The 14,298-nt window shown below is 37.9% G+C and overlaps 1 protein-coding gene across 30 annotated transcripts in view; it reads right to left on the reverse strand.

The window, feature by feature from the left end:
* The window catches only part of LOC100562425 (protocadherin gamma-B4), a 378,208-nt gene that overhangs the window by 122,742 nt on the left and 241,168 nt on the right, over nt 1-14,298 (reverse strand). Inside the window, exon 1 of one of the 30 annotated variants that reach the window (XM_062979487.1) lies at nt 10,200-13,624. The exons of the other annotated variants lie outside the window; for them this stretch is intronic. Within the exon in view, the coding sequence (XP_062835557.1) occupies nt 10,200-12,617 (2,418 nt within the window). The 5' untranslated portion in view covers nt 12,618-13,624. Of the gene's footprint in view, nt 1-10,199; nt 13,625-14,298 lie in introns of those variants that run through there. 30 annotated transcript variants of the gene reach the window in all.

Here is a 14,298-nt window from a genome sequence, read left to right on the forward strand (position 1 = left end):
GTAGGAAAGGGACAAGATAGAAGAGAAGCCATGTAATTTTGCACTCTCATAGACAGGCGATATTTAGGTTCAGAACCATTTCAACGGGCCAAGTATTGACTCAGCACATCTTTGACCATATTTGCAATTAGAATTGTAGTTTTAAATTGACATTCCTACATATTTTTACTTAAGAGAAAGTGCCTATGAACTGCAAAGTCCCTACATCGATTAATCGAGATTTATACTGAACAGTGAGACAGAGAAGAGAATATGAGAACTGGACCTTTACCCATCTTATAAGCAACATAAAAAAAAAATATTATGAGTTCTCCTTTATAATGGTGATTGGGTTATCCTACCTAGCATAAGGAATAATGAAGAACATGGTAGATATTGTTTTTGCAGTTTAAGTTCTTGACATTTTTGGTAGTCTTGGCTGTAAGACTGACAGTCCATAAGAGAAGTACAAAAAGACTACTAGAAGAAATGTTTGTAAAACTCTGAATTCGATTCTTGATATTTAATATGATTAGACTGTGAAAAGAGAGATTTAGCTTCTATGTTTTCCTGAAAATAAGACACTGTCTGATATTTATTTTTCCTCAAGAAGATACATTATGACTTATTTTTAGGGGATTTCTTATATTTATTAAGTATGGTACAACAATCTGCATTTATTCAAATATAGTGCTAAATGAAATGGCAACCACAGCCTTACTTCTTCTCCCTGAGGACACACAATAACTAAAGCAGAGTATGCGCTGCTCCTCACTTCACTGAGGAGACTTCCTGGGGGATGGGCTGAAGGGAAGCAGAACCGCCAACGGCAAACCCGTTGGAGTTGGTGACTCCTTCTTTCACTCACTCAGGGAGGAAGCCTTGCCTGGCCTGTCCCAAAGAGAAGAAAGAACAAAAGGAGAAGGAGAAAAAGGAGGAGGAAAAGGAGGCAGTAAGTGAGAGGGAGGCCTGAATTTGCTTCCACCGCCACTGCAGAAAGTTTTTGCATTTCACTTTCTATGTCTTCCGCTAGTGGTGGTACGCTGCATAGTCACACCTATCATTATGTCTTATTTTCGGGGTATGGCTTATATTGTGCAAATGCCTAGAAATCCTGCTACAGCTTATTTTATAGGTATTTCTTATTTTCGCAGAAACACGGTATTACTGAATGAAACAAAAAAAGTTGGTAAACTGATACAGCTTCAGTAATATTGCTCTAAACTTCCATTCTCAACAAGAAAAAAGCACAAGGAATTATTGATAATGACTCTTACCTTTTCGCAATTATCCTCCACTGAATTTAAGGGGCTTACACCACTGTCTGGGACAGGCACACCAGATTTATCATGACTAAGAAGGTTGTTGGTAATTGGAAATTTGGGTGCCAGAAAAGTGAACTCATTCCTCTGGGACTCCGAGGAGAGGCAAAGCTGATAGGAATAAGGCAAAGTCCCATCTTCAAAATTAGGGGGAAAGATAGCACTCGCTTTTGAATGGGGAACAGGGCCAAAGCACTGCAGAAATTGAGGATTCCCTGAATGCCGAACTTTCATTGTAATGGCCAAAATCACTGTTAAGAGAAATAAGAAGGAGATCACAGCTAATGCCACCACCAGATAGAACTGGAGATCATCTTGAGTCTCTGAGTCTCTTGCCTGGTTTTTCATTTCTGGAAGGGCCTCCTGGAAATTCTCTGCAAACACCAGGTTCAGGGTGATGGTGGCTGAGAGAGGAGACTGCCCATTGTCCTTCACCACAACCACTATCTTCTGTTTCACAGCATCTCTCTCCATAAAGGCTCTGGCTGTCCTGATCTCCCCAGTATGAGATTCAATGGAGAAGAGGCCTGGCTCTGTGGCTTGTACCAGATGGTAGGAGAGCCAGGCATTGTGCCCTGAATCAGCATCCACTGCCACTACTTTGGTGACTAGATAATCTTCCTCAGCAGAACGAGGCACCATCTCAAACAAGGTGGATCCCTTGGATTCTGGTGAAGGGGATAGGATCCGAGGCGTGTTATCATTTTGGTCCAAAATAAATACTCTGAGTGTGGCATTGCTGCTGAGAGGGGGTGATCCTCCATCTTGGGCCTTCACCTGGAGCTGGAACTCTCTAAATTCTTCATAATCAAAGGATCTTTGGGCATAGACAGTGCCGGTCTCAGAGTTAATGGAGATATAGGAGGAGATAGGGAGGTCTTGAATGTTGCTGTTGAAAATGGAATATGTGACCTGTGAGTTTAGGCCTACATCTGGATCAGAAGCTTTAACAGTAAAAATGGAGGCACCAGATGGGTTGTTTTCTGTCACATAGATGCTGTACAATGATTTTTCAAAACCAGGGGCATTATCATTCGTATCAGAGATCTGTAGAGAGATAATTTTGTGTGTGGAAAGAGGAGGGATCCCTTTGTCAGTAGCTGTGATTGTAATGTTATATTCAGGAGCCCTTTCTCTGTCCAGTGGACTGTCTGTAAGCAGTCTGTAGTAATTATTAGATGTTAGAAGAATTTTAAAGGGTAAATCATTTGGTAAATAGCAAAGCACGTTCCCATTTTCGCCAGCATCCTTATCATTCACATTGATTAGAGCAATTAAGGTCCCAGGTAGAGAATCTTCAGAGACTGGGCTGAACAAAGAAAAAAGTGTCACCTGTGGGGCATTGTCATTTTCATCGAGAACCTTGATTTCAATGTTGCAGTGGGTCTCTAAACCACCACCATCTCTTGCTGCTACCAATACTGTATACTCTTCAGTTTCTTCAAAGTCCAATGGATTAGTTAGAGTGATTGTCCCATTAACTGGATTCAAATAGAATTTCGAATTGATACTTTCTGCTATGTTACTGAAATGGTATCTGATTTCAGCATTTATACCCTCATCTTTATCAGATGCTGTTATCTGGAGCACAAGGGACTCAACAGGTACATTTTCACGCAATTTGATCTTATAAACTTCTTGGGTAAAAATGGGTGCATTATCATTGGCATCAGTGATATTAATCCATACTTGGGCAGTCCCAGATTTTCTAGGTTCACCCCCATCCACCGCTGTTAGGATTAAATGAATAGTTTGTTCACTTTCCCGATCAATCGGTTTCAGGAGAGCCAATTCTGCATATTTGTTTCCATCTTTTCTCTCTCTGATTTCCAAAGCAAAGTTCTGATTGGAGTTGAGTTGGTAATTCTGAAGAGAGTTTGTCCCAATGTCAGGATCTTCAGCTTTCCCAAGAAGAAATCGAGTTCCAGGCAAAGTGTTTTCTATGATTTCTAATTTGATATTTTCATTTAAAAAATATGGTGCATTATCATTAATATCTTGGATTGTTATCGTTATATGAAAAACATTAAAAGGATTTTCAACCACAACTTCAAAATCCAGAAGACAGTGTGGAGTTTTACCACATATTGCTTCTCGATCTATCCTTTCTTTCAGATAGAGATTTCCATTTTCTGCATTGATACTAAAATACTGCATTTTAGCCACAGAGATAGCATGCATGTTATGTTTTGCTAGTTCTCTGGCATTGAGTCGCAAATCCTTAGCAAGATTCCCTACAATGGAACCCTTTGCCATCTCCTCGGGGATGGAGTAATTAACTTGCTCTGAAGTAGCCCAGCAGGAGAAAGACAATAGAAAGAGAAGCAGTACTTGCCTTTTGATAGTCCTGTCATCGTGCCTGCTATTCATCCGGCTCCCTCAAAATTATACTCCTTTTCTTTTCTTTAGGTTTTTAGTGACAGATCAATGTTTCATGCAGATGAAAAAATGCCAATGATGAAGAATAAAGTGTCCTTTTCCTTAAGATGTAGAACCTGAAATAGTTTTCCAGCTGTCTGCAAACAGCTCTCTCTGTGCTCTTTTTTCTGTTGCTTATGCAGCACTAGTAGAGCTATGGCATTTTAGGAGCCATCTCTGCAACTCTAGCCTCTTTCAGATGTCATGTTGGTCAATAGCGGCACTTTGAGGCTCAGACAGAGAATTGCAAGAAAAATATTTTCTGCTTAGAGCAGAAAGATAACCTGGGTATGATCTAATGTGTTTCCATAGTATATAGGAGTAACTCAGTGTATTATTTGAGAAAGGCGGTTTTTTTCAGGGGTGGAGGAAGAATTCATCCATATTTGTATCTTTTTTTTACAAACACTGTACAATTGCTTCTGGTTTATATAAAGATCTTGACTGCCATCATTCAAATTTTCCTCTGTGTCTGAAGCTGAATTGTTTCTCTATATTTTCAAGAATGCATGGCAATTAATTTCTGATTTCTAGCTCCTGAATTTCTCCAGCATCATATAGAAATTGGGAAACATAAGAAAAACTAGGCTGGAATAATTCAAGTATGCACTTGTCAAGTCAAAAAGATGTTTCTAGAAGAGTCTCAAGTACGGTATGAGGAATATGGTCCACATATGAAGTGTGAATGTCATCAATTATGCATTTGGTGAGGAAGTATTTTTTCCTGTTTATTGTGAACCTACTACCAAACATTTTAATTTTGATATTATGGGAAAAGCAGGAAAGAATTCTGGCACTTTTCTCTACATCATGCACAACTTTGTAACATTTCCCATTTTTCTTTATACTTATTTGACTAAACGAAATAATAAATCTAATAAAAGTATATGTTGCTCACTTTTACACACCCATCCCCATACAAAACAGACTCCTGGAATGTTCTATAGCAATATATTCCAAATAACTAGCACAAATAGTATTAGCAACCAGTAGATAACATTGTTTTATGTGCAACCATAGTCTAACAATAGTAAGTATGGTTTCACATATTACCTCTTGCTCTGTACGGAAGCCAAAAACCAGTCCCAGGAATCTCATACTGGGCTTTTGATAAAGCTGGCAGTAAATCAAATGGAGTGAAATATTTTCTACTTCTTTCATGTCACAAATGCAGAGCCTTAAATTTCTCTGAATGATTTAATATTTACCATCCAAAACAGACATTGGCAAAGTTTGGAAACATTATGAAAATATTATATTCATCCACCCATGTCATCAGCTTCTGGAGAAGGAAGAAGTTGTAAATCTTAGAATTAGTCTACTATCCAATTGACTAATTTGTTGAAAATTCTGTGGGATTATCGTCTTTGTTATAAATTGGGAAAATTATGATCCACTTCCACCACTCAAGAATAATGCCTGGCAAGTTTATATAAAAAATAGTTTTGCCAGCAAAGGAGCCCACCATTCAAAATTGTTCCTGAAGACCCCCAATGGAATAATATCCTCAGCAGGTGCTTTGTCTGCTGCTAAAACGCATATACATTAGCTCAATGCATGTTCTGAGGCTGAGGTCCATTCTGGTAATCCTACTAACCAAGCTTGATTAGTAAATTGATCCATTAAGACGGCTATCTACAACACTTGTATATACACGCCAATTGTATATTTATATGTATATTTTTATGAATGTTTATTGTATTTAATTTTAATTGATTGAATGTTCTGTATTATTTTTATATGTGTGTTTTTATTGTAAGCCACCCTGAGTCCCCTATTGGGTGAGAAGGGCGGGATAAAAGTGCTGTTAAAAAAAATACACTTCCAAAAATATTGCTAAGTTTATCAGAAATGCAAATATTTACTTGGGATTATAGCCCATGTCCATATTGAGATCTAATTCTAAAACTATCTTTGTTCCTTTGTAGGGTTGCCAGTCCCAGCTCATTCAACTGAGAAATAGTTTCTTAATAGTTCCACATGTGATAGGACCCCATCTACATTGCCATTATAATGCAGATTGAACTGGTTTACATGGCGGTGTCGGTTCATATATTCCAGTTCATTTCAGTTCAGTCTGCAGTATGTAAGTCTACACTGACCATATAATGCAGTTCAAACTGCCATGTAGATGGGGCCTAAGTGTCAGGAAAACTGACTGACTAACTGGTACCATTAGATGTTACACATGTTTTGGATTTCTTCATTAGGAATCCACTTCAGCAAAGTAATCCTTCTTGTTACTATCTTCTGCACCATTTTCAACTCTTTTTTGGGATGGGGAGACCAGGACTGTACATAGTATTCTAAATTCCAGAGAGGTAGCTGTATTTCAGCAAAACCAACAAAGCACTTAAAGGATAGAAAACATTAGTATAGGATCAGCTTTCTAGGAAGTTCAAGGTAGAATATATTTGTTAGACTTTAAGCAGAGCTTTCCAAACTGTGTATCGCAACGCATTAGTGTATTGACTGGTATGTATAGGCCTGTTGCATGAACATAACAAGAAACCTGTGAATCTATGTGACATAAGCAATATATCATATATATTTTAAAAATGTAAATGAAAGGTTTTCATGAGATATGTTGTGCCCCCATACACTTCATCTTTACAATTTATGTATGTCTGTATCTCATATAAGAAGTTGGTTTAATTTCCGGTTTGCTAGTAAAACTGAATCACTGTGTTGTGAAATGATGCAGGTATAAAATGTCTGCTGCAAACATGAAATGTTTGGAAAGCTCTGGACTACCATGGAATAAAATTATCTTTGCAAAAGAAATCAAGGTTCTGTCCATCAGTTTATTCATTGGTTACTACATCACATATACATGGATACGCATATTTCCCCCTATTTTGATCAGTATTCTTGGGGTGGTCTGATTTGAAATCCATGTTTTATGGCATAGCCAAAATTCACAAGGATACAATAGATGTGTTTTCATGTAAATATTTGTTCCTAAATATATATGACAACTAAAGAGTCAAATAGCTTTAAAGAAGAGATGTATATTAAATCAGAAATGATACGCACACTCACACATATCTCACTCCAAACTAGATGGCCTGTATATATGTCAAAGAGGAATGTGCTATCCAGAGTATCATGGTGAAATGTTATTTACTTTACTAAAATCAAATTCTTCCCCACCATTTTTGTCATGAAACTGAAAAATACACAGCCACGTTTCTAACATAAAAATAATCACATCCCCATTTCTGACAACTGCTGAAAGTGTAACTATTGTTGCCAATCTGTGGCATGCCATAACTATCTGCAGATAGAACAAAAACATTAGTTAAGTATTTAGAAATCTTTTGATGACCAAAGAGAATCCTGAGTTGCAGTACAGTTTCTTCAGATTATGCCTATATCCCCCCACGTCCAACAAGGTTACATAGGTTGCATTGTATGCAACCGTTTTCTCCACATGTATTTTAATAAACTGATTCTAGATCAACATTTTGCCTTGGGTAAATGCAAGAAAGAGAAGACGAATGAAACGGGCACATGGGATAATTCTGTGCAAATTAAGGGAAAGGGGACCACAGGAGAAGTGGGAGATAATGCTTCCTTTTATGTTCTCTATTTATCTCATAGGCTGCATTGCTTCTCCTGTTCTGCAGTTCATGAGACAAACAGATAAAGAATTTCCAATGAAGCTCTACCAATGTGCTTGTCAAACGACAGTTTCTGAGATTCCTCAAGATGGTGTTAGAGATAAATTGACACAAAAATGATATAAATATAGTGAATGTATAGAAGTGGCCAAAGAATTCAATTCTATTAACTTATGGGTGTATTAATCTAATCTTTCACGAAGGATAGAGTGTATCCTTGGTATCTGAAGTTTGGTTCCAGAACCCCCTGTGGATATCAAAATCCATGGACACTGAAATTCTTTTATATACAATGATATAGTAAAATAGTATCTCCATTATGAAAAATGAAGAACAACGCAAATGAGTGCTAGAAAGAGTCTAATGAGCTGTGAATTCGGAAGAAATTTACAGCAGAGTATTCCAACGCATCATATTGCTCTCAGCGTGTGGCAAAAATTAAATTTGTATTTTGAATTTCCCACCAAATATTTTCAAATCTTGGCTGGTTAAATCCCTGGATGCAGATTCTGTGGATATGAAGTCAGGAAAAATATATACACTATGATTTGCATATACACTGGTTATGTGGGATATTTAACGCAGTGGAAGAGTCAAATGCCACTGGTCATGAAGCATAATCAGCCAGTTGAATATGCGACTAAGAATAAAACAGATAGAAATCATGATTTGACAAAAACTATACAAATCTTCTAAACCTACGTACACATAGAAACGACAGCATAGCATACTTTGTGAAGATTTTTCCCTACAGCTTTGTATGTGTGTATTTCTGTAATCATGTGAAGCCCTATTCTGGTCTAGACATGACTGACCAAAGGTGTAAGCTTGGTATCCATGAAGAAATGGAGAAAAACCTAAGATGCCATGTTGTGGCGATAGAAGAACTGAAGATTTCTAAAGGGATAGAACAATAGTATCTACTTGGACCAACACAATTTTTCTTAAAACTGTTTAGGAAGGCTTTGTCCTTATAATTCATTGTACATGTGAACTTGTTAGATCTCATAAGGATAGGGCATTGAGTGTTCGAAAAATTTAAAATACATATAACAAAAGTTCTTTTTGCAGCTTACCAAGTTAAAAGTTTAATATGACATACCCTTTCATGGATTACAATCTACTGTCAGTCTCTACTATGTAACAGGATCTTTTTTGTGGTTTCTGTTTGAAGAGTAAGAAAAGGCTACCTCTCTTGAAAAATGAAAATACGCAACTGCCATTACTGCTATGTCAATATCAACGACTATGTATTTATATAACAGATAAAGAAGTCAAGATGCCTCAGGTCCATTATCTTGTCATTCTTCCACCTATATTCTGAAAAAGTTCAGTAGTGCTACAATTGTTGCTTATGGTGATGGAAGCAGCCATAAATTTCCAGCCAAGAGTCAGAACACCCTACTACGCAAGACTTGCTACTAAGGTTTTACAGTGGTGCTACCAAGACAACACCTCTGAAATGCTATCAGCTCAAAGAAACCAGTACCATTGTGACATTGATGGAGGCAAAACGAGGACTGCCCATTATCCTTCATTAAAACCACAAAGCTTTGCTTGAGGGTATCTTTCTCCAATATGAATCGGGTTATCTTGATCATTCCAATGTGAAGTCCCAGAGTGAAGTATTCTAGCTCTGTGGCCTTAGCTAGCTGTAGGACAACCAAGCATTCTGGGCAGAATCCATATTCAGTTTGTTTGGAAGAGGGTTAATTCATCCGTATATAGTCCATATTATTGAAAATGCTATACACATTAAGCATGTATCTACTTTCCTTCCTCTTTTCCTAACAACATATTTTCCACCTGCACAGTTTTCTCCAATGTTACATTTTTAAAATCCAAATGTTACTATCCCTGCCACTGTTCTCTGAATTGTGAGCTATGTCCATAGCATCTGGAATATCTGTGAACATTGCAAGACTTCAGATTAGTTTTGGCAAAGGGATATATGCACTTGATTATTTCTTACTACAAATACAGTAGAGTCTCACTTATCCAACACTCGCTTATCCAATGTTCTGGATTATCCAACGCATTTTTGTAGTCAATGTTTTCAATACATCATGATATTTTGGTGCTAAATTCGTAAATACAGTAATTACTACATAGCATTACTGTGTATTGAACTACTTTTTCTGTCAAATTTGTTGTATAACAAGATGTTTTGGTGCTTAATTTATAAAATCATAACCTAATTTAATGTTTAATAGGCTTTTCCTTAATCTCTTCTTATTATCCAACATATTCGCTTATCCAACATTCTCCTGGCCCATTTACGTTGGCTAAGCGAGACTCTACTGTATACGTAAGAAAGATAGGTTATTTGTTATCATGGGCCCTAGTAACATAGGAACATATATCTAAGAAAATATGTTTTGCAAATCTACTGACTTGCTATTTTAGTATTCAACATACAGAAAATTGATTGTGACAAAAGATTTTCTGTATGCTGAATACTAAAATAGCAAGTCAGTAGGTATTGTGACATATGCTCCCCTATTTAAACATTTCACTAGTATTTATATTGCTATTTTGCGATATAGTTTCTAATCGCTTATACTCTGCCTTGTAAAGCGTAAAAAGAATTGCAGATCCGATACCTAGACAAACATTCCGTTCACAGGGGTCAACAAAATGAAACGGGACAGATTACAATGTTTATTAGATAATCTATGTATTTGAAGGTAGACAGGCAGGAAAACTCTCAATATGTGACAAAAGATACTAAGTAAAACTTAAATTTTAGTTTTAGCTACAATCTTAGAATAAAAACATATAAATAAAGTGGGAAAACAAATTTAGAATAAACGAATTGTAGAAAAAAATAATTATGCACTCTGCAATTAAAATTTACCTTGTCTGTATTCTCTGTTTCAGAATGTGAATCACTTCCTCCATCACCTGTAAATGGTCCATCAGATTTCTCACTACTAAGACGATTGTCTACAATGGGAAGTTTAGGTGCCAGGAAGGTGAACTCATTCCTCCTGGACTCTGAGGAGAGGCACAGTTGGTAGGAATAAGGCAAAGTCCCATCTTCAAAATTAGGAGGGAAGATGGCACTTGCCTTTGAAGGAGGAACAGGTCCAAAGCATTGCAGGAATTTGGGATTCCCTGACCGCTGAAGCTTCAATGTAATAGCCAAAATCACTGCCAAGAGAAATAGGAATGAGATCAAAGCTAAGGCCAGGACCAAGTAGAACTGGAGATCATCTTGAGTCTCCAAGTCTCTTGTCTGGTTTTTCATTTCTGGAAGGGCCTCCTGGAAGTTCTCTGCAAACACCAGGTTCAGGGTGACGGTGGCTGAGAGAGGAGGCTGTCCATTGTCCTTCACCACAACCACCAGCCTCTGTTTCACAGAATCTCTCTCCACAAAGGCCCTGGATGTTCGGATCTCTCCGGTATGAGATCCAATGGTGAAGAGACCCGGCTCTGTAGCTTGGATTAGATGGTAAGAGAGCCAGGCATTGTGTCCCGAATCAGCATCAACTGCAACCACCTTGGTGACTAGATAATCTTCCTCAGCAGAACGGGGCACCATCTCAAATAAGACAGAGCTCTTGGCTTCTGGGGAAGGGTATAAGATACGAGGTGTGTTATCATTTTGGTCCAAAATAAACACTCTGAGCGTGGCATTGCTGCTAAGAGGGGGAGATCCTCCATCTTGGGCCTTCACCTGAAGCTGGAACTCTCTGAATTCTTCATAGTCAAAGGATCGCTGGGCATAGATGGTGCCAGTCTCAGAGTTTATGGAGATATAAGAAGAGATGGGAAGTTTCTGGATATTGCTGTTTAGGATAGAGTACGTGATCCGTGCATTTGAACCCACATCTGGATCAAAGGCTTTAATAGTAAAAATGGAAGTGCCAGATGGATTGTTTTCTGTCACATAGATGCTATAAGAAGATTTTTCAAAAGTAGGGGCATTGTCGTTGATATCAGAGATTTGCAGCATAATCATTTTGTAAGAGGAAAGAGGAGGGTTTCCTTTGTCAGTAGCTGTGATTGTAATATTATACTCGGGAGCTGTTTCTCTGTCCAAAGGGTGATCTGCCAGAAGCTTGTAGTAGTTATTAGATGAAGGACGAATCTTGAAAGGCAAATCATTTCCCAAATAGCAAGTGACTTTTCCATTGTCATCTTGATCTTTGTCATTCACCTTGATTAGAGCTATTAAGATATCAGACTCAGAGTTCTCAGGAACTGGGCTAAACAAAGAAACCAAGGTTACCTCTGGTGGGTTGTCATTCTCATCAACAATCTGAATTTGTACTTTACAGTGTGTAGCCAATCCTCCTCCATCTTTTGCTGCTACTGTCATAATATATTCTTTGTCTTCTTCAAAATCCAGTGTATCCATAAGTGTGATTTTGCCATTAGAAGGATCCACCTCAAATTTTTTTTGCTGTTGGTGCATGTTGGTGAAGTGATAAGTTATTCGAGCATTTGTACCTTCATCATTATCAGATGCTGCAACCTGGAGTACAAGTGTCCCCACAGGTACATTTTCCCTCAAACTGACCTTGTAAACTTCTTGACTGAATGTGGGTGGGTTGTCGTTGGCATCAGTGACATTAATCCATATCTGTACAGTTCCAGTTTTTCTGGGTTCACCTCCATCTATGGCTTCAAGAATTAAGTGAATGGTCTGTTCACTTTCCCGATCTAATGATTTCTGTAACACTAAATCTGCAAACACATTTCCATCCTCACTCTCTTTCACTTCCAGGGTAAAATAGGGATTTGAGCTGAGTTGGTACCTCTGAAGAGAATTCACCCCCATGTCAGGATCTTCAGCTTTCCCAAGGAGAAATCGTGTGCCTGGTAATGCAGATTCAATTATCTCCAAGTTGATATTGTCACTGAGGAACCGGGGTGCATTATCATTAATGTCCTGGACTGCAACTGTTACATGGAAAATGTCTGGAGGATTTTCTGTAACCACCTCAAAATTCACAAAGCAAAGGGATTTTTTGCCACAGATTTCTTCCCGGTCTATTCTATCATTTATATAGAGGTTTCCATTCTCTGCATTGATAATAAAATATTTAATTTCATCCACTGAGGCAGCATGCAAATTATATTTTGCTAGTTCTTTGACATTTAGGCCCAAATCCTTGGCAAGATTCCCCAAGAGGGAGCCCTTTGGCATTTCCTCAGAGACAGAATAACGAATTTGCTCTGAAGCACCCCAGCAATTGAATGAAAATAGGAAGAGAAGCAATACTTGCCTTGAAAGTGCCTTGCTAGTTTTTCTGTGCTTTCTCTCCATATGGTTTTCTGAGAAATCCTTTCCCCTCCCTGTTTCCAGTAAATCAAAATAAAATTTCTTCTTGAGATAGCCAGATCTTCGTAGAAGAAAAAGCTCTTTTTAATTTTTGCAAGGCAAATGTGTTTTCTTTTTTCTTAGCAGCAATGCCGGTCTCTCTGTTTCTCCTATCTATACAGCACTGATGAAACAACCTCACTGTAGAAAGCACCAATGCACTTCCATCCTAGACGGAAAATAAGGTTGGCCAACATCGCCACTGTGAGGCCCAAAAAGTGAAGTGCAGGGAATGCTTTCTCTGAATTTCAAACAAAACACAGTGTGGATGTACAGTAATTGCTGTATATTATATGTTAGAAAATTAACAAATACCATTTGAAGACTATACTTGTACAGGAGTTGTTTTTTGGTACTTTGATTTCAGTAAAGTATTTGGCAAACTTTATCATTTTCTTTATGGTTTTGTCTGGTTTTTAATGCAACATTAAAGTGTAACATGTAACAAACTTGTTGTCATTTGATTTCTGGTTCTCCACTATTTCATTTATTGGATTGTGAAGTATTGTTAGTTACAGGTGATAATCATTTTGTTTTTTTTAAGGAATATATGTGTTGTTTATTATTATTTAACACATTTCTGTATTGCCTCCAAGCTCACAAGACAATGAACAAATCAAAACAATTTAAAACAATAGAAAGATTTAAACATTTTAAAATATACTGAAGTAGTCTTTTAAAATTCTTAAAAGTTGGCTAAAAGATTCCTAGAATATAGTTTTGAAACAGTTCAATCAGCACTTTCAAACACTGAGAAGAGACCAATCTAACTTTTTTGGGTAGAGAGTTCCACAGTCAAGGCACTGCTACAGAGAAAGACATGTTATGTGTGCCAACCAACTTAACTTCACAAGAGGCTGGGACATGCAAAAGTACCTCCTCTGAAGGTAAAGGTAAAGGTTTTCCTGTGACGTTAAGTCCAGTCATGCCTGACTCTGGGGGTTGGTGCTCATCTCCATTTCTAAGCCGAAGAGCTGACGTTGTCCGTAGACACCTCCAAGGTCATGTGGCCGGCATGACTACATGGAGCGCCTTTACCTTCCCGCCGGAGTGGTACCTATTGATCTACTCACATTGGCATGTTTTTGAACTGCTAGGTTGGCAGAAGCTGGAGCTAACAGCGGGCGCTCACTCCGCTCCCGGGATTTGAACCTGCAGGCTCTATGGTAAGAGGCGGTCTTTCAGTTATTTTAGCCCCAAAGTCAGTAGATCAAGACCATCATGTTGAATTGAGCTCAAAAGCAAATTGGAAACCAATGTAGTTTTTGCCAGACCAGCAATATATGGCTTCTAAAATGCACACGTGACACCAGTCTGGCTGTTACTTTTTGCACCAGCTGCAGCTTCTGAACACTTTTCAAGTGCAGCATTAACATTTTCCCAAATACCAATTGCTGATGGGTTGTCGACACAATAAAATAATTTCTTTACACATTGTACCAGATCTTTGCTAACACCTAATAATGACTGGAGTGTCACATAAGTAAGAAATATAATTCATCCACCAAAAATTGCAATATCATTCCAATATATTTCTCTATTTCAACATCTAGTATGATTTCTCTTGTATTATGATGCTATTACGTTTTCCCCTGCCACTCCATCTCAGTTGCAGCTCGTGGCACAA

The sequence above is a fragment of the Anolis carolinensis genome, chromosome 4 (assembly GCF_035594765.1).
Source record: "Anolis carolinensis isolate JA03-04 chromosome 4, rAnoCar3.1.pri, whole genome shotgun sequence".
NCBI classification, from domain to species: Eukaryota; Metazoa; Chordata; class Lepidosauria; order Squamata; family Dactyloidae; genus Anolis; species Anolis carolinensis.